Source organism: Procambarus clarkii, chromosome 74, assembly GCF_040958095.1.
Source record: "Procambarus clarkii isolate CNS0578487 chromosome 74, FALCON_Pclarkii_2.0, whole genome shotgun sequence".
Lineage (NCBI taxonomy): Eukaryota > Metazoa > Arthropoda > Malacostraca > Decapoda > Cambaridae > Procambarus > Procambarus clarkii.
Genome location: NC_091223.1, coordinates 4,885,487 through 4,911,248, shown reverse-complemented (window position 1 = coordinate 4,911,248; position 25,762 = coordinate 4,885,487). Strand labels below are relative to the sequence as shown.

At 45.2% G+C, this 25,762-nt stretch overlaps 1 protein-coding gene across 3 annotated transcripts in view; it reads left to right on the top strand.

Moving 5' to 3' along the window:
• The window catches only part of LOC123750857 (alpha-L-iduronidase), a 541,648-nt gene that overhangs the window by 372,951 nt on the left and 142,935 nt on the right, over window positions 1-25,762 (top strand). For all 3 annotated transcript variants that reach the window (XM_069312906.1, XM_069312905.1, XM_069312904.1), the window contains 3 exons: window positions 10,511-10,701; window positions 11,112-11,207; window positions 11,563-11,766. In XM_069312906.1, coding sequence (XP_069169007.1) covers window positions 10,511-10,701; window positions 11,112-11,207; window positions 11,563-11,766 — 491 coding nt within the window. The remainder of the gene's footprint in view (window positions 1-10,510; window positions 10,702-11,111; window positions 11,208-11,562; window positions 11,767-25,762) is intronic.

Here is a 25,762-nt window from a genome sequence, read left to right as displayed (position 1 = left end):
GGCTAGTACCACGTCAATCCCAGCCACAGGGAGGGTATCGACTACTGCCAACGCACATGTGCCGCTGAAATAAGGCGAGTCGAGATGTACTGGCACTAAGGGGGCGATGTACTGCGTCCTTGGAAACCCAACCAGGACAACCTCTTGTCTCCCAACCACACTCACTCCTTTGGGTAACGAGCTTCTCACGATCAGGGACTGGGTTGCTCCACTATCTCTGAGCACTACAACTGATCTTCCAGTATGATCACTCGTTACGTACCCGCTTGAAGTGTGAGGGGCGAACAAACTTGGTCCTTCCTGCGTCGTCGTCGACTGGCTTCCTGCTGGTGGTATCACACAGCTCATCATCATCACCTCCCTACGTGCGCTGCCACCTCTTCTGCCTCGGCACCTAGCAGCTACATGCCCTTTCTGCCCACAGGTCCAACACACCACATTCCTCCTCGGACTCCGGTGTTTCGGACTGCTAGGACTTTTTCTTGGAGGGCTACTTGGGGGCGTCTTCTTAGCGCTTCGTGGGACGGGAGTCTCTTCTTCGTCCTGAGGTTTGTCAAACCGGCGTTGGTAATGCCTTGGGACGTACTTAGCAGAAGGCCTATGCGTCAGGATGTATTCCTCAGCCATGGTGGCTGCCGCACTCAAGGTCTCTACCTGCTGTTCCTCTAAGTACGTCTTCAGGTCTCCAGACAAACAATACTTGAAGTCCTCTAGCAGTATAAGCTGCTCGAGGTCTTCTTTGGTCTCCACCTTCCGAGAGGTACAACATTCTTGGAAAAGTCGCTCCTTAATGGTGGCGAATTCGGTGAAAGTGTGCTCTGAGGTCTTTTTCAGGTTCCTAAACTTCTGCCTGTAAGCCTCAGGTACCAATTGGTACGCCATGAGCACGACCTTCTTCACCTTGTCGTAATCGCCGGAGTCGTCAAGGGATAACGTGGAGTAGGCGATTTGGGCCTTCCCAGTCAAGACTGACTGTATCATGATGGCCCAATTCTCCCTTGGCCACTCCAAAGAGGCAGCGACTTTCTCGAAGGCTGCGAAGAACTTCGAAACTTCCCTCTCGTTGAATTTTGGGACCATTTTGATGTTCCTTACCGGATCGAAACTGCTGGTGTCCGTTGTTTGCCTCCGACCACCGCCTAATCGTAATACTTCTAGTTCATGTTGTCTCTGTCTTTCTTTTTCTTCTCTCTCTCGCTGTTTCTCTTCCCTTTCTCGCTCTTCTCTCTCTCTTTCTCGTTCTTCTCTTTCTCTCTCGTTCTTCTCTCTCTCGTCTCTCTTCTCTTTCTCGTTCTTCTCTTTCTCGTTTCTCTTCTCTTTCTCGTTCGTCTCTTTCTCTCTCTCGTTCTTCTCTCTCTCGTTTCTCTTCTCTCTCTTTCTCGTTTCTCTTCTCTTTCTCTTTCTGCCTTCCTCTCTTCTTATTCTAAACGCCTCATCTCTAATTCTTTATCTTGTCTCTCTCTTTCCATTTCTAATTTCTTCCATTCTATCTCGCGATTTATCTCTAGGGCACGCATTTTGACTGTAAGAAAGCTAATATTAAGCTCACCTGCATCACTGTCAATGTCACTGCCCTTATCTTCCTTTTCCGTGGAAGCTATTTCCTCACCTTCCTTTGTACTAGGAGCCTCGCCTTCCTGTTTCTCTTCTGCCTTCAAGTGCCGGTGAACCTTGGACAAGATCTCCACACGGGAATCACTGGCACGGATCTTGATCTCCAGGTAGGCGCTCACTAGTACGAGTTCCTGTTTGTTCAGACATTTTAATCTGGCAAGACAGTCCTCTCTGTTCAGAAAAGCCTGAACATCGTCCAGATCATCGATGGTAGCTTTTTCTGTCATTGTCACAGATGGAACACTTAACTAGCACTTAACACACCGCTCAACTTTAGCACTTAACGCACCGAGTACTGTTCTACGTCAATATTGCACTTTATCGCACCTGGCCTCACTTCACTCGCCAATATTGCACGTAATTACTTCGGGCACCGCACTACACAATATTGCACTGAATCCCAGTGAACACTTCGCTCTACAATATTGCGCTGAATCACACCGAGCACTGCATTACACAATATTGCACTTAATCGCTTAATCACAGCGAGCACCGCACTGCACAATATCGCACTTAGTCACTCTTGAGCACCGCACAGGACGTATAACGTCACAATCGTCACACACAGGGGGAGTTATTTACAGGGATTACGCCACTTCACCACCCCTGTCAAACATACTTAACAAGGGGACGGATCCCGCTGGGGATGCCAATTATGTTACGGCCCTCTCGGGTCGCAACTAGGTTCGTACTCTGATGTTATTAGAGGAAGTTGTATCCGGCCCCAAGCCAGTAGTGGCTTTCAAGGGATGAGATCCGTGACACAAGTAACTTAAAGGGGAAGGGAAATAAAGTTAAGAACTTAAGATTATAATTGTTCCCATCACCAATAAATAATATAAGATTACACAGGGGGAGGGGTATTAACACTGCACAAGGGAATTATTTACACAATTGTCTTCTCCTGAAGACTCTGGATCCAAACTCACGGTGCCAAGTCCTCGGTGCTTTCGTGGCCTCACAACGAATCCTTTTAGAAGCTGAGTCTACCCTGGCCACAGGTCAGCCAAAACACAGTTCCACTGGGGGCACCGCCGTGGAGGCCGTCAACCACAAGTCCAGCAGGTCTGCTGGCAGGTTCCGGATCAGCAACGCTGGTCAGGCCACTCCACGAGCGATACTAGGGTAGCGCCCTAGTCAGGAGCCTCGTGTGATACCACAAATCACTCTCCTGTCCTCAATACCCCAGTGGATAATCGTCTCCAGTAGTAGGTCCCGGGTACAACAATCCTTCATTGCCGCTTTACAGGCAGGGTAACACCACAGTGTTCCTCCGGGAGACGACTCACAGCTGCTGCAGCAAAGCACAAGGTATGGGGACGGCTGCCTTGGGTAGACTGACTCAACTTCCATCACAGCAGTCCCAGGTCGACTCTGTAAGCAGACACGTCATCAATAACTGGGACACACTAAAACACCTCACTTACGGGCTCAGGCACAAACGCCCGACATATCCACTCCATAGATGGCGCTGTCGTCTGAGCACCACCTCACCAGAGGTCAGCAGCGGTGGTGTTGTGAGCTGAACAGGACTGGAAACTGGCCCTTGTGGCCAGTACACGTCGTCCTCACCAGGTGTCGTCGTCCGTTTGGAGGGGGTTTCGGGAGCTGACCCACAGATGGCGTGGTCATCACTGCTGCGTGCTCGGACGCTGGATCCGGGTTCGTAACAGTGTGTCACCAGTGTGGAAGTGTGTGTGTCACCAGGGTGGAGATATGTCACATGTGTGGAGTTGTGTCACCAGTGTTGTGGTGTATGTGTCACCAGTGTGGTGGTGTGTGTGTCACCAGTGTGGAGGTGTGTCACCAGTTTGGTGGTGTGTGTCACCAGTGTGGTGGTGTGTGTGTCACCAGTGTGGAGGTGTGTCACCAGTGTGGAGGTGTGTGTGTCACCAGTGTGGAGGTGTGTCACCAGTGTGGAGGTGTGTGTGTCACCAGTGTGGTGGTGTGTGCATCACCAGTGTGGAGGTGTGTGTGTCACCAGTATGGAGGTGTGTGTGTCACCAGTGTGGTGGTGTGTGTGTCACCAGTGTGGAGGTGTGTGTGTCACCAGAGTGGAGGTGTGTGTGTCACCAGAGTGGTGGTGTGTGTGTCACCAGTGTGGAGGTGTGTCACCAGTGTGGAGGTGTGTGTGTCACCAGTGTGGTAGTGTGTCACTAGTGTGAGGTGTGTGTGTTACCAGTGTGGAGGTGTTGGTGTCACAATTGTGGAGGTGTGTCACCAGTGTGGAGGTGTGTGTGTTACCAGTGTGGAGATGTGTGTGTCACTAGTGTGGAGATGTGTGTGTCACTAGTGTGGAGGTGTGTGTGTCACCTTTGTGGAGATGTGTGTGTGTCACCAGTGTTGAGGTGTGTCACCAGTGTGCAGGTGTGTGTGTCACCAGTGTGGAGATGTGTGTGTCACCAGTGTGGAGGTGTGTGTGTCACCTGTGTGGTAGTGTGTCACCAGTGTGAGGTGTGTGTGTTACCAGTGTGGAGGTTTTGGTGTCACAATTGTGGAGGTGTGTGTGTCACCAGTGTGGAGATGTGTGTGTCACCAGTGTAGTGGTGTGTGTGTCACCAGTGTGGAGGTATGTCACCAGTGTGGTGGTGTGTGTGTCACCAGTGTGGTGGTGTGTGTGTCACCAGTGTGGAGGTGTGTGTGTCACCAGTGTGGTGGTGTATGTATCACCAGTGTGGAGGTGTGTGTGTCACCAGTGTGGTGGTGTGTGTGTCACCAGTGTGGTGGTGTGTGTGTCACCAGTGTGGTGGTGTGTGTCACTAGTGTGGAGGTGTGTGTGTCACCAGTGTGGAGGTGTGTCACCAGTACTCACCTAATTGTACTCACCTAATTGTGCTTGCGGGGGTTGAGCTTTGGCTCTTTGGTCCCGCCTCTCAACTGTCAATCAACTGGTGTACAGATTCCTGAGCCTACTGGGCTCTATCATACCTACATTTGAAACTGTGTATGGAGTCAGCCTCCACCACATCACTTCCTAGTGCATTCCATTTATTAACTACTCTGACACTGAAAAAATTCTTTCTAACGTCTCTGTGGCTCATCTGGGTACTAAGTTTCCACCTGTGTCCCCTTGTTCGTGTCCCACCCGTGCTGAAGAGTTTGTCTTTGTCCACCCTGTCAATTCCCCTGAGAATTTTGTAGGTGGTTATCATGTCTCCCCTTACTCTTCTGTTTTCCAGGGATGTGAGGTTCAGCTCCTTTAGCCTTTCCTCGTAGCTCAATCCTCTCAGTTCCGGGACGAGCCTGGTGGCACACCACCAGTGTGGTGGTGTGTGTGTCACCAGTGTGGAGGTGTGTGTGTCACCAGTGTGGAGGTGTGTGTGTCACCAGTGTGGAGGTGTGTCACCAGTGTGGTGGTGTGTGTGTCACCAGTGTGGAGGTGTGTGTGTCACCAGTGTGGTGGTGTGTGTGTTTCCAGTGTGGAGGTGTTTGTGTCACCAATGTGGTGGTGTGTGTGTCACCAGTGTGGTGGTGTGTGTGTCACCAGTGTGGTGGTGTGTGTCACCAGTGTGGAGGTGTGTGTGTCACCAGTGTGGTGGTGTGTGTCACCAGTGTGGTGGTGTGTGTTACGGCCCTCTCGGGTCGCAACTGGGTTCGTACTCTGATGTCATTAGAGGAAGGGTATCCGGCCCCAAGCCAGTAGTGGCTTTCAAGGAATGAGATCCGTGACGCAAGTAACTTAAAGGGGAAGGGAAATAAAGGCAAAAACTTAAGATTATAATTATTACCATCACCAAATAAATAATATATAAAAGGTTACTCAGGGGGAGGGGTATTAACACTGCACAGGGGAATTATATACACTATCGTCTTCTCCTGAAGACTCTGGATCCAAACTCTCGGTGCCAAGTCCTCGGTGCTTTCGTGGCCTCACAACGAATCCTTTGAGAAGCTGAGTCTACCCTGGCCACAGGTCAGCCAAAATACAGTTCCACTGGGGGCACCGCCGTGGAGGCCGTCAACCACAAGTCCAGCAGGTCTGCTGGCAGGTTCCGGATCAGCAACGCTGGTCAGGCCACTCCACGAGCGATACTAGGGTAGCGCCCTAGTCAGGAGCCTCGTGTGATACCACAAATCACTCTCCTGTCCTCAAAACCCCAGTGGTTAATCGTCTCCAGCAGTCGGTCCCGGGAACGACGATCCTTTCAACTGCCACTTCACTGGCAGGGTAACACCACAGTGTTCATCCGGGAGCCGACTCACAGCTGCTGCAGCTAAGCACATGGTATGGAGACGGCTGCCTTGGGTAGACTGACTCAACTTCCATCACAGCAGTCCCAGGTCGACTCTGTAAGCAGACACGTCATCAATAACAGGGACTCACAAAAGCACCTCACTTACAGGCTCAGACACAAACGCCCACCTATCCACTCCATAGATGGCGCTGTTGTCTGAGCACCACCTCACCAGAGGTCAGCAGCGGCTGTGTTGTGAGCTGAACCGGACTGGAAACTGGCGTTTGTGGCCAGTACACCTTGTCCTCACCAGGTGTCGTCGGCCATTTGGTGGGGGTTTCGGGAGCTGACCCACAGATGGCGCGGTCGTCACTGCTCCATGCTCGGACACTGGATCCGGGTTCGTAACAGTGTGTGTGTCACCAGTGTGGTGGTGTGTGTCACCAGTGTGGAGGTGTGTGTGTCACCAGTGTGGTGGTGTGTGTCACCAGTGTGGTGGTGTTTCACCAGTGTGGGGTGTGTGTCACCAGAGTGAAGGTGTGTGTGTCGCTAGTGTGGAGGTGTGTGTTAGCAGTGTGGAGGTGTCCCACCAGTGTCTAGGTATGTCACCAGAGTGAAGGTGTGTGTGTCACCAGAGTGAAGGTGTGTGTGTCACCAGTGTGGAGGTGTGTGTGTCACCAATGTGGAGGTGTGTGTCACCAGTGTGGAGGTGTGTGTGTCACCAATATGGAGGTGTGGGATCTCTAAGTCTCCAACGCGTCCTCCTATGGTTTCCCAACGTCAAGATAACGGTCAATTTAAAGTGTCCTCTCCTAACCTACCAGAGGACCCAAGACAGAAAACGAGACAGTACTTCACTTTCGCGAGCCGCTTCCATTTTCTAGTAAGACCATTTTTGGCCTTATGTAACATTACCATCAAAATGCAACGTTCTTGTGAGAGAACAGTGTGAATGCTCACTTTCAGCTGTGGTGATGGCTCAGGGACCACACACTTGCCCTTTGAATCTAAAGGAGAGATTCAGGCATAGTCCAAATAGTGCCTCTTCCACGTAGTCCACCTACAGTTCCCAGCCCGAGCACAGTCTGTATTCTATAAAGGAGGGAACTTCCGAACACCCCGAGAGGCGAGGTAGAGGACAGAACGGAGAGCCGCGACCTTTATGGTATGACGATAAAGGAGGAGAAAGAGTGGGGGGAGAGATATCAGATGGGCAGGAAGGAGCACCATGGAGAGTGAAGAGATTCCAGTCCGCTGCCACCGAGGGGGAGGGGTGGGGGGGGGAGAGGAGGGCGGAAAGAAAAGAAGGAAGCAAGGATTTGAAAATTGTCTCTCTTATGGGGGAGGGGACATCAAGGACTCTCCAATCCACGTCTATATAAATAGGGGAGCAGCGAGAACGATCTTTACAAGGAAGAGCCCGAGAGTCGATATGAGTTGGCTTGCCGGAATTCAGGAGAGACAGAAGGAATGATAACAGAAGGTTCCAGAAAACGGTTCGGGAACTTGTATAAAACATCTCCCCAAAATGGTAACGACAGTTAAAATCACTTAAAGGACAGGCTCCGGCGATGATTCTAAAAGGAGCACGAGATCAGGAAGAAAAATCGGAAATGGAGAGGAAGGAAAAGAACAGATAGAATGCCATTTATTCACAAATATATGAGGGGAGGTATAATGAATATTCAACTGAAATAGATGGGGAACAAAAGGAACATTGTTCCGGAGCAGGAGAACAGTAGAGTTAGGAGTACCAGAAGAAGTTGGAGTGGAGGAGAGAAAGGAATAACGACGGAATTGACCAGCACGAATTCCAAGAATCAGTTCCTGGAGACAGACAAAAAACAGTGAAAATTACAAAATCAAAAACAGCAGCTCACTATAATTGACATAAAAGCCACTGACATTCAATTGAAGAAAATATATAACAAATAACAGATGTAACAAAAAGACAAAAATAACGTAAAGAAATGTTGACCAGACCACACACTAGAAACACACACATACTTCAGCCTCGTTATTGTGACTCATCGCCTGCAACGTAAATAAATGAGATGAAGAGCACAAAACAAGATACGGTCAGTGGTCAGGATCAGAGAAATCAGGGATGCTGGCAAAGGAAAATTCAACAGAGACTATTGGGTCGTGAGAGCTATGGGAAGGAGCACAGGAGAGCTAGCAGGGGCCGGGAGGAGAAGAAGGTGCAGGGAACAGGTGGCTTAGGGAGGCAGGCTGGCCGAGGAAGGATAGAAACGATAACGTCCTCTGGAAAAGGAGCATTATCAGAGGAAGAAACAAAGGCAACAGGAACACCTACATCAGGGTCTGAAGGCTTTGCTATGGAGAGGGAAGGAGTGACGGAGGGGCGCCTGAGAAGACTTATGCCTTCTTATCTGCTGGAGGGAAAGAGGGAGAAGAACAAATTTGCGTTTCTGAGTGATACATGTGGGAGATTGCATCAGAAACAAGAAACAGTGGAAAAGACTGAGAAGGAAGACGGGACCGAGGGGCGGTGAGGCCCCACAGAAGATAACGAAGATCTAAGAGACGTGTTGACAGGAAATGCAGTCCGCAAGGCGCTGAGGTAAAACACTCACCCCAAGCCTAGGAAGTGATTTGGCCTAGGTTCGTATCCTTGCCGGAGAGGATTGACTAGGCACCAATTATTCTCTGTACGCCTCTGTTCACCCAGAAGTGAATGGGTACTGGTTCCTAGACGATTTGGTGGGTCGTATTCCTGGGAATATTACAATTAAGGACCAGACCGAAATGCTATGCATACTAGTGACTTTGCAAGAATGTAATGTAAGAAAACCACGGGAAGGGAAAAACTGTAAAGGGGTGGTGGAAACTGTAAACCATAGCATGAGAGGTATGGAGGGAGCCACATTTCAACTGCCTGCTGGCAGGAGTATTTCCCTCCTGCAGGATGTACCCGGCGGTGGTTCGCTGCGTCAGTCCTGGGGGCGCACGCCTTCTGCAATATCATCGTGCTGAGTAGACATCTATGACTCCACCCACTAGACTTTGGCTTAATTCTACTTCTACGCAGCATTGTAGAACCTCGCCACCTTCTATTCCTACCTCATCTACCTCTGAAGCCTTGTGTTGTGTCCGATAAGACCTTTAGACTATAGACAGAAGGTGAGCCGCTGTTAACTGTAACCCGTGATACCTCGTGGAGAACCGCCGACATTAGCCAAGTTCCTCTACAGAGTAATATGCACCGACGTGGATCGTTGGAGAGCAGAGAAAGAAGAGGAGTTTGTGGATGTGTTGGGACTTAAGACATGGGAACAGCTGGGTCCTTACGAGGGTCGGGCAGAGGAGCGCGATATGATGCACGAGCATATATCATACCAGAAAAAGAGGAAAGACGGCGGACATAAATTCTTGCTTCTGGGAAAGAAATGTGATCTCTATGTCGAAGGTGGAAGATGGCTTGTTCAAACTTATAATGAAGACTTGGACACAAAATAATTGGGTAAGCATCACCTTGTATTAGAATGGCCTTAGAGCCACACAAGCGGCAAAGGAAACCCCCACTGCAATATTTTGAGGCTCAAGGCCTGAACTTACAATACCTATTACAGAGAGGCGGAGAAGGAACGTATTCGTGAACGGAGCACTTGACACCAGCAAGAATTACTGATGACAACTGTGGGTTGGTGACTTTGGTGATCTTGACGACATGAAGAGGACGATGACCATGAGGTGAGCGGCCGAGTGAACGTGTTAACCTGGAGTGCAGGATGACCCTGAGCCTCGAGAATATACTCAATAACCTCATGGCGGTCTTTGAGTACCGTCCCCCCATCTCAAGATGGGGTGGAAGAAGGATTGTTGTCGATGCAGGAAGCGTAGGATCCGGACGGCGAGTGCGTCACCTCGAGCCACCCGGAAGGAGTGGGCCAAAGACGCCATAGTAACTTTGGAAAGGGATAGGTCTGAAGGAGTAATCAATGCCTGATGCAGACGAGGAGTCACAATAACATGGCTGAAATATGTTGACCAAACCATACACTAGAAAGTGAAGGGACGACGACGTTTCGGTCCGTCCTGGACCGAAAAGCCTGATCTTAGCCTACCACAGCCGGAGCTATGGAGCCCGTTTATCCAACACGGTCCTACCTGGGGATCTGGTCGCCCACCTCACGCGTCTGAGCAAGTAAACATGGACAGAAGGAAACTTACAAATAACATAAACACCTCGCATCCCCACCTACCACGAAACCCAACAAGGGAAGGCATAAGAACAGGGGCAAGCAGCCTCAGGGGAGTAACCAGAACAGTATACGCGGGGTAACCACTGAGGGGCTGAATATGATGCACGATAACGGTCCCATGGACCGTTAAGGATACTAACCCGACAATGCTCACTTGCCTCGATGTCCAACTTAGCGAGCTTAGCAGACGAGCTGACTGGTTCAGGAAGCCAAACTGAGCCTCCAGTTCAACCCCCCCCCCCCCCCCCGCCACCCGTACCAACACCTAAGAAGAGTGTTGCCTCAGGGGCCGCAGCTGCAGGATAGGGTCAACTCCCAGTTGAATGAATATAAAAGAATGCACGGGTCTCAACCCATGGGTAACATACGTGGGGTGAATTTTCATCAGCCTTCCATTAAATGATATCTGTCTGGGTTGTGTTACTTGTTTCATATACGGTAATGTGACTTATTCTCAGTATATTCTGTAATCTGACATAAAACATTTTATTTCAGCATTGAGAAGGGTATACCAAGGTACAACTTCAGCCAGCTGGACCGCCTGCTGGACCACCTGCATCACTACCAGCTACGACCAGGCTTCGAGCTCATGGGCAACCCAGGCGGACTCTTCACTAACCTGGAAAACCACACTCAGGTGGTCTGGTGGAGGAGACTCGTCGCTCACACTGCCACCAGATACATTGGTAGCATTACCTTGCTCTTTGTATTTGTTAAAGTGTTCCTGCTTAGTCTACATTATTTAGGACCCCATAGCCATGCTCTGGGTAACAGGCAAAGTTTTTATAGCAGCAAGTAATGTGTTAATATTCTGGATCCCCATAATCTTAACGCTAAACATTATACATATATGAAGTATTAGTAAAGTGTCTGCACTAACGTAAACATTTTTGGTATATTTAACCCAAATTTCTGGTAGTAAATCAGATTTAATAAAATATTTAAACATTTCATTATGTATCTTAGGTATGCTTCGATATTTTGGTGACTACAGCGGCAACATTATGTAACTGTTTTTCTCATTGTTGTGGTGACCTGTGGTGACCTCGCGTGACCTGGGATGGTCGTGGTGGTGACCTGGGATGGCTCGGGTCAGGTCGCTACGGGCTGCCGTGGGTGACCTCCTGGCTCTGGGAGACCTGGAATGAACCCGACCACCACGACTTTGACAACCTAAACTTCACCGTTCAAGGTTGAGTAGCTGATATGTTCTCAACCCCTATTATTCTAATTGATTATCTCTACCTATGTAAACTGAGGAACTGTTTGTGTCATAGATATTAACGTTTAGTCTTCCTCTTCTCACTGTCACAAGGAAATAAGCCGTTCGCTGGTGTGCGGCAGTATAGAAAATATTTTGGATATTTTGAACTTATGGAATATTTTTACAAATTAATGTCCACCGTGTGAATAGTGAATACATTTGTTTTCCCACAGCTATATACATTATGTTCATTAACGTTGGAATATGGTTAAGTTATTCTTAATTAAACAAATCACTTTATTAATATCTACTTTGCACTGTGTTTGTATCATCACTGGCACAGGTTTCCTTAATTACTACGATGCGTGCCGGGCTGGGCTGGAGGATGTGTCGCCCAGGCTGGTGATGGGCGGCCCTGGGGGCTCCTGCAGGGACCCGGGCTTCTCCACCCTGTGTTGGGCGCTCCTACAACACTGCCACAACGGCTCCTCCATCTTCAACCCGGCCTCGCCTCCCACAATTGACTATATCTCCTTCCATAAGAAAGGTCAGTATAGGAACACGAGTATGTGTGTGTACTCGCCTTGTTGTACTTGCGGGGTTGAGCTTCAGGTCTTTGGTCCCGTCTCTCAACTGTCAATCAAATGGTGTAGAGGTTCCTGAACCTACTGGGCTCTATCACATGTACATTTGAAACTGTGTATGGAGTCAGCCTCCACCACATCACTGCCTAAGGAATTTCATCTGTTAACTACTCTGACACTGAAAAAGTTCATTCTAACCTAAAAGTTTCCACCTGTGTCCCCTTGTTCAAGAACCACCCATGCTAAATATTGTTTTGTCAACCCTGTCAATTGCTCTGATAATTTGAAAGGTGGTAATCATGTCTCCCCTAACTCTTCTGTCTTCCAGTGTCGATTGGCTTAGCTCCATTATTCTTTCCTCGTAGCTCATACCACTCAGCTCGAGGACTAGCCTAGTGGCATACCTCTGAACTTTTTCAAACTTCGTTTTGTGTTTAACTAAGTATGGACATCACGCTGGATCCGCATAATCCATTATCCGTCTTACATGTGTGTTATACAAGGTTCTAAATGATTCCTTACAAAAGTATCTGATGGTAGTTCTGATGTTAGCTAATCTTGCATGCGCCACTCATGTTATTCTTGTGATGAGGGATTCAGGAGATAGGTTCGGTGAGATATCAACTCCTAGATCTTTCCTCTGTCCGTTTCATGAAGGACTTCGTCTCCCATTCGGTACCTTGTGTCTGATCACCAGTTCCTTCCATCTACTTTCATCGCCTTATATTTACTTGGGTTTGTTGTGATTTACTTGCTATTTGTTGGATCGTTCCTTCAGTTTATCTAGGTCATCTTGCAGCCTCTGCTATCTTCGGTCTTGATCCTCCTCAGAATTTTTGTATCATCAGCAAATATTGAGTGGAACGAGTCTATTCCCTCTGGGAGATCATTTATATATATCAGAAACAGAATAGGTCCAAGGACTGACCCCTTCGGGACTCTACCAATGATATCTAGCCACACTATAACCTCACCTCTCACAGTGACTCACTGTCTTCTGTTGCCTAGGTATTCCCTTATCCAGGGGTGCAATGCCAATTTTATAGGTGCCGGAGCTCTAGCGGGCCTGACAAAAGCCTGTCATTTGCTATCCTGTTTCTATATACTTCACACGTCTTAAACTCTGTAGAAGTAAAAAGTGTTACATTGCTTTTATTTGCACATACTTTACACCCATGTTTATCATCCCTGAAGAATAACCATGGATAGTTTTCCTTTTTCCTTCCACATTTCTTCAATCCAAACACCTAAACAGGGATACAAGTTAGACTTCAAAGCTCCATTACGTTCTGAATTGCACGTGGATCAATTTTGAAAATTTGAACTAGAAGCAGTCGAAACATAACTTTTGCCACTTTCATTTATCATTATCAGTCTCCCGTACATTATTCTTCTTACACTCTTCATTTTGTTTACGATAAAAGGAGAGTCAATATTGTTGGCTTAGAAGCCATGATGGTGTTGTTTGTGAGAATTAATGCTTCTGTATTAGAGAGAAATCCAGGGACCACCAGCCACCATATCACTAATGCCCCTGAAACACACAAGCAGAGTTGCCAACTCAGTATTTTACACGACGCCAGAACCACTAAATTATGTAAAGTTGTGTGTAGCAGTTTTGTCGTTTTACCTGCCTAGTAAAATATACTAAATTATACTATTGTATGAATTATAAAGAATACCTGTCTAATGAACTACTGCTAAAGCCATGAACATTATCGCTGAATATTAGAATCCAAAGAGGTAGGTTGGCAACTTTGTCTCATACCGTTTGTCTGGCATAAATGGACAGGAAGCCTCCACCTGCGTCAGGAATTGTTTCCAGATTCCTACCAGTACAATTCATCCTGTTTACTTTTGAAATATATTTACATTTAAATATCATTGAATCTTTAAAAATACGAAGACATATTATAACATGTTTAACTTATTAGTGATGTAATACAGGGCAGGATTTTTCTGCCATGATCAACCATCACCCACAAGCCATCATCTCTCTTTCCTTATCCATCATCCACTTGCAGAGGTGTCGGAGCTCCGGCAGCACTGCACCACTGCCCATAGCCATTGGAGTACCTTCCCTTTTACCCCTGCCTGCATTTCCAGCTTGTGCTCTAGTCTCCTATGGGGTACCATGTCAAAGGCTTTCTTGCAGTCCAAAAATATGCAGTCAGCACACCCTTCTCTTTCTTGCCTAATTTTTATCGCCTGGTCATAGAATTCAAATAATCCTGTGAGGCAAGATTTGCCATCCCTGAACCCATGCTGATGATGTGTTAAAAAATTATTTCACTCCAGACGTTCTACTAGTTTTTTTTTAACACAATCTTCTACATCACCTTGCATGGTATTCAAGTTAGGAACATCAGCCTGTAATTCAGTACCTCCTTTCTCCCTTCTTGTATATTGGAACTACAATAGCCATCTTCCAAATTTATGACAGTTCTCCTTTTTCCAGTAATTTGCTATACACCATTAAAATTGGTTGACACAGTGCTTCTGCTCCTTCTTTTAGTATCCATGGTGAGATTCCATCAAGGCCTACAGCCTTTGCCATATCCAATTCAAGCAAATGCTTCCTCCCCTCCCCACTGGTAATTACAATCTCCTAAAGTGGTGCCTGGTTAGATATTCCCTCTTTTACCTCTGGTACTTGTCCTTGCTCTAAGGTGAAGACCTCCTGGAATTTATTATTGAGTTCCTCACACACCTCTATGTCATTTGTAGTGAACCTGTCTGCCCTTGTCCTCAGTGTCATTACTTCCTTCTTCATTGTTTTTTCCTTCAGCTGCGGCTGTGCATCAACTTGGGTTGAGTCTTTGCCTTGCTTGCTATGTCATTTTCGTACGGTCTTTCTGCCTCTCCTCTTCTCACCCTGAAGTACTCATTCCTGGCACTCTGGTATATTTCTCTGCTCTCTGGTGTCCTATTATTTATTTAGTTTCTTCATGCCCTACTACATAGTGGTTTTGCCATCTTACATCCCTGATTAACTGATTAAACCATGGATTCCTCATTTGCATTTAGTTTCTTTCTTTGGGACCGGGACAAACTTGTCTGCTTCCTCGTTCCACTTCTGCGTGATGTAGTCCATCATGTCGTGGGACATCTTTCCTCTGAGCTTTGTTACCCATCTTATATCTGTTAGGAATGTTCTTATCTCCTCGTAGCTTCCCTTTCGAAATGCCAGCCTTTTATTTTCTGATCCCTTCCCTACTTCTACCATATACTCAAATATCGGTACACTGTGATTGTTCAAGGGATCTTCGAAGGTAACTTCCCTTGTGTCCGAGTCGTTCAGAGTGAATATCAGGTCAAGTTAAGCTGGTTAATTATTGATTCTCATTCTTGTGGGTCCCCTGATATTCTGGTTTAAAAAGTTTCTTGTTGCCACATCCTGTAGTTTAGCTCTCCATGTTTCTTCACCTCCATGCAGTTCCATGTTTTCTCTGTCTATATTTCATGGTTGAAATCTCCCATGATAAGCAAATAAGATCAACTTCAACAGGCGAAAAAAGGCTGCCCTCTAAATGATAGTATTTACTGCCATGTTGTCTGACAAACTCCTGCCTAGGTCTTCTGTCATTTGGTGGAGGGTTATATATCACTGCTAGAACTACTCTTGGTCCTCCTATCGCCATGGTGCCTGTTATGTAGTCTCTGAATCCCTCGAAGCCCAGGATAACCATCACCTCGAAACTCCATTCATTTCTTATCCCTCCATCTCCTCCCCTTCCTTCACTCTCTTTTCTTATTACAGTGTGATCATGGAGGGAAACACTGCAGCCGTTATGATATATGAGAGTTTTGTTTCCGTATGTGCTATTATTTCCGGGATTTTCTATTGTGCTCTTGTTCACTTGCATTGTTTGTAATCCCATCTATGTTTGAGTACATTACTTTAAAGCTGACTCTCTTCTGTTCAGTCTGAGTTACCTTTGATGCCCCTGGGATTGGAGGGCATGGAGGGTCTGTGATGGGAGGGCATGGAGGGTATGTGATGGGAGGGCATGGAGGGTCTGTGATGGGAGGGCATGGAGGGTCTAGGAAGGAAGGCTGAGAGGATCTGGAATATTAAGTAGCTGGAAGGGTTTGGGATGTGGGGGGGGGGGGGTGTGAGATTTTTTTCTATGCCTACCTCCCTTAGGAGGTGGACTACAAATTTGAAGGCTGCTCACGGCAGTTAAGCATGAGTCCAATAGAAAAAGGAAAAGCGGGAGCAAACCGCCAGGCCTCCACCACTAGGGGTGAAAACCTGTCCACAATAGGCCGCTGGCTCCTCCTACTTAAACAGGATGTTAAAACTAATAAAGGGTAACCGACAAGTTCTCACAATCAAGTATTTATATTTGATGTGGCGCTATGAATTGGAATTGGAATTCCCAAGAACAGCCGTCATATCAAGATCACATCAACATTTAATCGTAATATGCAGAAACATGTGTGGAATAATATAGTTGAAGGGTTGACAACAAAGACCGTTTTCTATAACATAACAATTTATTAATAACAAGAGACTAACTACTTCATTACCGAGTTTACGTTACGTTAATGTCCATCCAGTGGCACAATAACAAACAGCTAAATAGCAACCCTTGCTGTGAGGCTGCATACTGAACTAACCTGAACACAGGTGTGCCCACTGATGACGCAATATTGCAAATTAAAGAAAAATATCACAGACTAAGTTACTCCACAGCGAATGGATACGTTATTGTCCATCCAGTGGCAATTGCATCACAGCTATTCAACAGCCCCTTGAGAAATGACAGCAGGCTCCATCCTGCTGACACTTCGGGCTGACAAGTGAACTAACTGAACAATGATGCCTACTGGAGACACAAGCATGCAATCTATAGTGTCACGGTTTCCCTGACAGCTACTATAATCCCAAGCTTAAGGGTCCTCCCGCCCCCCAGGAGAGACCCACGTAACTAGGCGGGTAGTCCAACAGTGACTCCCCCTATCACAACCCAGTGTGAACACTCTTTGCAACTCCCTACAAGAAGTTGCACTGTAAACAGTAAACAAAGACAGGCAAGACGGGATTCTGGGACACAGCTCCACAAATCCCTAGATTACTCTACTCTCGTCACCAGACGACAACCAAAAGAAATTGCCTTAAGTGATTAATTACGTTAATTGACTGATCGCAGCAGTCAGCAACAAAGTATACTACAGTAATCACACACAATTGTCTCACACTAGACAACAACATGATGGTACTCTACGTTAATCATTAACACTTGTCTCTCTTGTTAACAATAACTCAACTTATATTACATCACACTTGACTCCTTGCAAGTATTCAGTGAGTAATCCTCAATTAAGGTCAAACGGACCACTAATTATATCCCCATTGAGTTACGTTAACTAAGCCTACCCTAACTTGGTAGCTTCTCAACAGTCTGTATCAAAAAATTACTAGTGAGTGTTAATTACCCTAATTAACTCCGAGCAATTAATTAACTGTCACCAGGACCGATAATTAATCATCCATAAATACGTCTCACTCCGCACTGCCTAAGCAGGTCTCATCAAACACTGTGAATTCACGGGAAAGGAGTTAATTACCACTAATTAACTTGAGTGCCATTAATCCACTGTCCTCAGACAGGATATGATTAATACAACGAATTGTGCTAGCTCCATGACCTCGCTTTACCGAGTCATCTGAGCAGTCCAGACGTTAATTACTCCACTAATTAACATGAGCCACCAATTGCTATACCCCAGAAAGGTAATTAGTCTCGAGCAAATTACATTAACACAAATACTGACAGACTCTGACAGATCCTCTCCCAATACGTGAATTCATGATGAGAAGGCTAATTACATAATTAGCTAGAGTGGTCAATTAGTTGTCACACGGACAATTAATTGCTCCCGAGACGCATCTCACTCAAGCTCAACGCTGTTCTCTCATAACTGCCCTTACTCACTCCACAATAAGTGTGCACCCCTTATCCAGTTAATTACCCCAATTATTAACTCACTGAATCCTTAAATCCTCAACACAACTTAAAGAAACAACGTAACCCCAGTGTTACATAGGTCACACTACAATGGCATGCAACAACACAAATGCACTGCCCACATACGGTTGCGGCTACTGCAACTCGTTAATTACTGTGCCCACACAGTAATGACACACGGTTGTGCAACAACAAGAGTATACCAATATTACTGCCCCCCTTATCTTGCAACCGTTGTAAAAGACTACTGTGAGCACACACTTACCTCAGTAAGGCAATTAACCAAACAACTGCCTGCTCTCATTAAGTACTGTGAATTCCCCTGAATAATCCTAGAGGTCCCTTAAACCCTCAACACAGCTCCCAGGGCAGCAATATCGTATAAATTGATAACAACACTGCACAAACCTGCAACATAATGATGCCGTCAGCATACCCCACATGATAATGACATCACTAGGCAATCAGTCAGCAATCACATCTACTGACTCACCACACAACACAGTACATTTGATGATTGATTCTTGCCGCCGAAGGCGGCTAGTTTATTGTGCACCCCATACTCATCCTGTGAGCGGTAGCGCAAAAGCATTACAGAGGGCACAAAAGGTCTTTATCAGACCTCATCTTAGATTACTACATAAACAATTTCTTCAATCCTTCACACCTTATAGATACAATGTCAGCTAGTTACAGAGAAAGTGCTATTACAAGAGCTACATATTTACAGTAAGTCATCATACATTAATGGTTGGTCTTATCGTTAATACATAATAGTTTGGCCAATGGGGATATTACAGAGTCATAGGGGAGCTTCTGTTTATTATTAGTCCTCACAATACACTACTTGTTTCTGAATCTCATATGTCGTTCATCTACTGGAAGCAAAATGTGGGTACAGTGCAAGGATTTCAGGTAATTTATCCATGGTAATAAGATAGGTTGCCATATCATACAGAGTGAGCCTAGACTTATCTCTAAAAGGCTCAATTTTACAACAATCCAAGATATAGTGTTCGAGTGTGTGTCCCTGCCTATGTCCACACACTTTACACTTTACTTCATCTTGATCTCTATACAAGCCGAACTGCCAGAGATACTTGTAGCCAAGTCTTATACGAGCTGTGACAACATCTGTTAGTCTACTGACTTTGTTACTTGCCCCATACACATGTTTTACTTCACACATTTCATTGTGATGAACAATGGACCTACTAGTTCCAGTTTGCACTGTTCTACTTTCTTCAAATCCATCTAGGAGTTCTCGTCTAATGACACTTTTAAGGGACCTATTTGATAACTCAAGATTCCATTCAATACTGTCCTTATTTACTGCAGCCTTAGCAAGGGCGTCAACTTTGTCATGTTCCTGCATGCCAATGTGAGAAGGAATCCACAACATTTTTATATTTACCCTCTTGCTAAGTATTCTTACATATCTACGTCTAGCTTCCAAGACAAGCACGTTATTACTTGATTGCAAACTGTTTATTGCTCGTAGTGAGGATAGGGAGTCAGAAATAATTAAGCTGTCTACTTCAGTGTTGTCAATAATTTCGAGTGCTACCAGTATCGCTACCAACTCGGCCTGCATTGTGGACGCCCAGTTACTAATTCGGATATTTCTTTGAATTGTGCTGCCATCGGGCTGATGAGCAATAACAGCACTTCCTGCCCTCCCTGTAGCTGTATTGAGTGATCCGTCAGTGTATATGGTCTGTGCAATGTTGTTTTCAGCTTGTATATTGTGAATGTGCTCTATGGTGCTTAATTTAGCAGCAAGCTGAGCATGAGGGTTGCTTGTGATTAGTTTCTTGGTGGGGTATGCAGGGGTCAGGATGTCAAAAGGTACTATCTGCCAGGGTGGAAGGAAGTGCTGTACTCTTTCATCTGTATATACATCGTGCAGTCCCATCATTTTAATATGAGTGGCAGTTCTTTGAATCCATTTAGACTCGCTAGTTCCATTTCGTATGTGTTCTAACAGTGCAACTGACACAATGTTGTTTTTGTTATCACGCAGCAGCTTTAGTCCCATCATAAGATTAATTTCAAATATTCTATCTCGAATGCTAAGTATATTTAATTCTTTCCGCATGTTGAGAACTTTGGTAGTTATAGGACAGCCAAGTATAATTCTGAGTGCTTCATTTTGCATTTTTTCCAGTCTATCAATACTTTTGCCATTCTGCAGGACCAAAGCTGGTGCATGATAGTCTATCAGAGACCTTATATACGCTAAATACATCATTCCTGCTATTCTAATATTAACACCATATTTCGGGCTGTACCCCACTACAGTTCTGAGAGCCTTGAGTCTGTCTCTACATTGTTGATGTAACTTATTGACTGCAGTTGAGGTACAAGGGACAGAGACTCCAAGGTATTTGAAAGAAGAGACATAGTCTATTGGTATGTTGTCTATCTTAAGTTTTCGTGGTCCACTTTTGCGGTTGCCAATTTGTCTGTTAAATACCTTAGTTTTAGCAGCGTTTATTACAAGACCAAGGCTCTCATAAGCTGTATGTATACAATTTAAGACTGTTTGCATTTCGCGGTGGGTTTTAGTATGCACAAGGATGTCATCTGCATAGCTGATAGTGATGTTTGCCGGACTAGTTGGGATTGAGTTTAGTAAAGCATTAATTAGAACATTAAACAAGGTAGGACTAAGTACTCCTCCTTGTGGGGTGCCTAGTTGCATTACTTTAGTTTCACTCTTGTAGCCTTGGAACAGTGCAGAGGACTTCCGGTTGGTAAGATAGCCTCGTATCCATTCTAATAAATGTCCCCCTATATCCATTCTCGCTAATTCATACATAATCACTTCCCTATTAGCAATATCAAAGGCATTTTTTAAATCAAGAAATGTTGTGTACTTGTGCCTTTTATCTCCATGAACAGTAAGAAAGGTTGTGATACAGTTGTGTACACTTTTACCATGTGTGAAACCATTGATATCAGGTGACATGTGCTCTTTAACTCTATACAATAATCTATTAAGCACCATTCTCTCAAAGGTTTTGCACATGCAACTGGTCAGTGAGATGGGACGGAAAGCATCAGGTTGTCCAGGCTTTGGTACAGGTACCGTAAGACTGGTGGTCCATGATACAGGCAATTGCCCAGTGACATAGCTGGCATTAAACAATTCTAATAATGGGTTACCGGGTACACGATGTAGGATTCTTAGAATATCATAGGTGATACCGTCCTCACCAGGAGCAGTGCTCCTGCCCCTGGAGAGGGCTGCATCCAATTCATAATCTGTATATGGAACATCACATTCATCATGTTGCTTGCTCAACATGAAATTTATGAGAGCATTTCTGTCTGTGGACCTCTCCCGCAATTTCTCCCCAGTGCTAGCTGGTAACATTCCAAGGCTGGAAACCTGAGCCCATTTTGCAATTAACTGATTGGCTTTCTGTAGCGGGTTTGGGTGTGAAACTTGTTTACTATTTTTACCAATAATTTTGTTTATGCCTTTCCAGGCTTTGCCCAGGGGAGTATGCAGGTTAAGTCCACTAACAAAACCCTCCCATTTATTTTGTCTCAGTTCAGTCATTCTCTCCCTTGCCGCTGCAAGCGCGGCCTGAAACAGTTTTAACATTTGAGGAGTTCTAAGGTTCTTATATGCTTTACCTGTCTGTCTAGCAATTGATTTAAGCTCTTTCAGTTTAGCATCATCATAGTACTGGTTGTGTCTGACCTGTTTACCAGTACTTCTTTTTGTTTGGCGTAACTCACTATTTTTGATGGCCTCATAGGTATTATTTATGAGGTCATCATAAAACTGTTGTACATTCTCAGGCTCATAATTGTTATACCAATGTTCTATGCTGTCTATAAAGAATTTTTCTTGCTCCTTCCTTACTGTTAGCCTGCGTCTACTCAGCTTAGTGCCAGGTAGGTCAACATTAGCCACGTGTATGTTAGCTGTTATGGCTAAATGGTCAGACATTAAGTCATCCATAATATCAGTCTCATGAGTTGTGTATGACAGGTTAAAGCCAATGCACCTATCTAGGACTCCTCCATATATTTGCGTTGGTTGATTCTTACTGATAATTTGAACATCATCATATGCATCGAGAAGTGCCAACAATCTTCTCCCGTTGGTGTTTGTAAGTTGATCCCCTAATTGTTTGTGTTTAGCATTTAAATCCCCAATTAATATTGTAGAATCAGTATGTGCAAAACTAGTTAGGTCAGTATACTGGAAGAGGCCAGTAGGTGCATAGACATTCAAAACATTAAGTGGTGAGTTACCAACGTGTACCCGGATACCATGATATTGAAACCCCTCTCGTTGTTGGGCGGGGAGTGGCTCATGCGGCAGGGATTTTTTAACATACGTAAGACACGTATTTTTTGATCTGGGATTATAACACTGATAACTAGGCAAATTCTGCAGGATTTTACCTGCGGGAGTTAGGGTTTCCTGGAGGCAGACAATATCTATGTCTTCAGTCATAACCTTATGATGGAGATCTGAATACCGTTTTCTAAGAGAAGCAATATTCCAACTGAGTATCTTGATGACACTGTACTTGTTCTTATGAGATTCAGAGGCCGCCATTGTTCTTTTGTACTTTATCAGTCTGCAGTTTCATAAAAGCAAGTATGTCTACATACCGGTTGTAGTGCTTTATTACAGCTTCTTTTTCCTCTTCAGTCAGCACATCACCTGTCACCATTTCTTTAAATGTGTCACGGCGGAACCATCTGGGATGTGGCGTGCGCGGCCCGAGGCGGACATCCACGTCCAGTTGAACTTTGTCACTATCACTACAATCGTCACTGGTTTCACTTTTTTCTTTACCACAATCACTTTCAACATTTCCACTACTATTTTCCTTCAAACAGAGTTTATTAGACCCGGTATCAACATCTTGATCGTCATCACCATTAAAGTTCTCACCCTCAGTGTCACTACGTTCATCATCAGGATCAGTTGACCCATAATACACATTGACAGCACTATGCGTTTCTACGTGGAATAGTTTACCTCTGTTCATAGCGCACTGTGTTGATGAGGCTGGGGTGTGGGGAGCCGTAGTGGGAGAGCCCAGTTGGTGTGAGGGCTGGGACACCCCCTGCTGGGGTCTACCCTGGGGTACATAAAGCATGCAAATGAACACATAGAAATGGCATTCACATAATCAATGAAAATTATATCATCAGGTAAATGTAACTCTAACTACACAGACCTCAGGGTATCCACTGACATCCCTGCAACATAATGATTATAATTATTCATGCTGGTACTCCATCGCACTAATCCAGTCTGACCGATTATATAGAATTGACAACTGGATCATTTATATGGTAAATCTCTACACTGACCGGTTACATACTCGAGACAGTCTACAAACTTATATATATATATATATATATATATATATATATATATATATATATGCGAACAAGCCTGAATGGTCCCCATTCATGGGGACCTGAATGGTCCCCCATATATATTAGTTATATATATATATATATATATATATATATATATATATATATATATATATATATATATATATATATATATATATATACAAGTATATTTTGGTAGCAGTCTTTCCTGTAGACATATATTATTAAATATGACCGAAAAAGTAAGATTAATAATTCTAACACGAGTCTTGAGGTGGGTAGAATATAGTTGTGCATTAATTGGCTGTTGATTGCTGGTGTTGACTTCTTGATGTGTAGTGCCTCGCAAACGTCAAGCCGCCTGCTATCGCTGTATCTATCGATGATTTCTGTGTTGTTTACTAGGATTTCTCTAGCGATGGTTTGGTTGTGGGAAGAGATTATATGTTCCTTAATGGAGCCCTGTTGCTTATGCATCGTTAAACGCCTAGAAAGAGATGTTGTTGTCTTGCCTATATACTGTGTTTTTTTGAGCTTACAGTTCCCAAGAGGGCATTTGAAGGCATAGACGACGTTAGTCTCTTTCAAAGCGTTCTGTTTTGTGTCTGTAGAGTTTCTCATGAGTAGGCTGGCCGTTTTTCTGGTTTTATAGTAAATCGTCAGTTGTATCCTCTGATTTTTGTCTGTAGGGATAACGTTTCTATTAACAATATCTTTCAGGACCCTTTCCTCCGTTTTATGAGCTGTGGAAAAGAAGTTCCTGTAAAATAGTCTAATAGGGGGTATAGGTGTTGTGTTAGTTGTCTCTTCAGAGGTTGCATGGCGTTTCACTTTCCTTCTTATGATGTCTTCGACGAAACCATTGGAGAAGCCGTTGTTGACTAGGACCTGCCTTACCCTACAGAGTTCTTCGTCGACTTGCTTCCATTCTGAGCTGTGGCTGAGAGCACGGTCGACATATGCGTTAACAACACTCCTCTTGTACCTGTCTGGGCAGTCGCTGTTGGCATTTAGGCACATTCCTATGTTCGTTTCCTTAGTGTATACTGCAGTGTGGAAACCTCCGCTCTTTTCCATGACTGTTACATCTAGAAAGGGCAGCTTCCCATCCTTTTCCATCTCGTAAGTGAAACGCAACACGGAACTCTGCTCAAATGCCTCCTTCAGCTCCTGCAGATGTCTGACATCAGGTACCTGTGTAAAAATGTCGTCAACATACCTGCAGTATATGGCCGGTTTCAAGTTCATGTCGACTAAGACTTTTTGCTCGATGGTACCCATGTAGAAGTTTGCAAACAGGACACCTAGGGGAGAACCCATGGCGACCCCATCTATTTGCTTATACATGTGCCCATCCGGGCTCAAGAAGGGTGCCTCTTTAGTACAAGCTTGGAGTATGTTGACCAGACCACACACTAGAAATTGAAGGGACGACGACGTTTCGGTCCGTCCTGGACCATTCTCAAGTCGATTGTGATGAGGAGGTAGGGACAGGCAATAAATAGGCAAGAGAGAGCTGAGGAGGAAAGTCAGGTGTAGGGGATAGTAGTAATGGAAACTGCAGCAGGCCTATTGGCCCATACGAGGCAGCTCCTATTATAACCACCGAAGGAGAAGTAATTGGAAAAAGAAGAGGATAGCAAGGGAGCGTAGGAGAAGACAATGAACAGAAAAAGGGAGAAGAAAAGGAAAGAGAAAGAAAGAAATGGAAGGGGGAAAGCTTATGTTAAGTCACGTTTGTTAGAAAGATTAGAGCATTTGAGTATATACTGTGAAAGGGAAGAGTCCACAGCAACAAAGCCAGGACTCAAGTTCATGTTGGGTACATTGTTTATAAGAGCCGATTCTACAAGACGGCGTCTGTGTAGAGTAGAGGCAGGAAAGATTATTTTGGAGGAAGACCAATCAATGGGATGATTAGAATCCCTCACATGGCAGAAGAGAGCATTGTTAGTGTCTGCAGACTTAACACTTCTCTTGTGTTCTTTAAGTCTGTCATTCAGTGTACGGCCAGTTTCGCCAAAGTATTGGAGAGGACAAGATGAACAGGAAATAGAGTAGACACCAGCAGCATTAGAAGCAGGAGGAGCAGTGTGAACTAGATTGCTACGAAGTGTGTTAGTTTGTCGAAAGGCGAGTTTAATGTCAAGAGGACGAAAGGTATTGGTAAAAGTTTTGAGTTCAGATATGAAGGGAAGGCATAGTACAGTGCTAGTAGTGTTGGAAGCAGGTTTAGGATGAAAGAAATTTCGTTTAGCTTGAGAGTGGGCACAGTTGATGAAAGCTTGGAGTAGTTTCCTCAGAATATTTTCTGGTATGTCAAGAGGAGTACAGGCTGGATCACGATACACTCTGTCGGCTATCATCCCGATTGTCTCGTCCACAGGTACGTTGGTAAACAGCGATTCTACGTCCAACGAGGCTCTTATCCCTGTGGCCCGTGTGCCCCGCAGTAAGTCAACAAATTCCTTTGGAGACTTCAGGCTGAAGGCGCAAGGGACATAAGGAGCCAGCAGGCCGTTGAGTCGCTTCGCCAGTCTGTACGTGGGTGTGGGTATCAGGCTAATGATTGGCCGAAGTGGGTTTCCAGGCTTGTGTGTCTTGA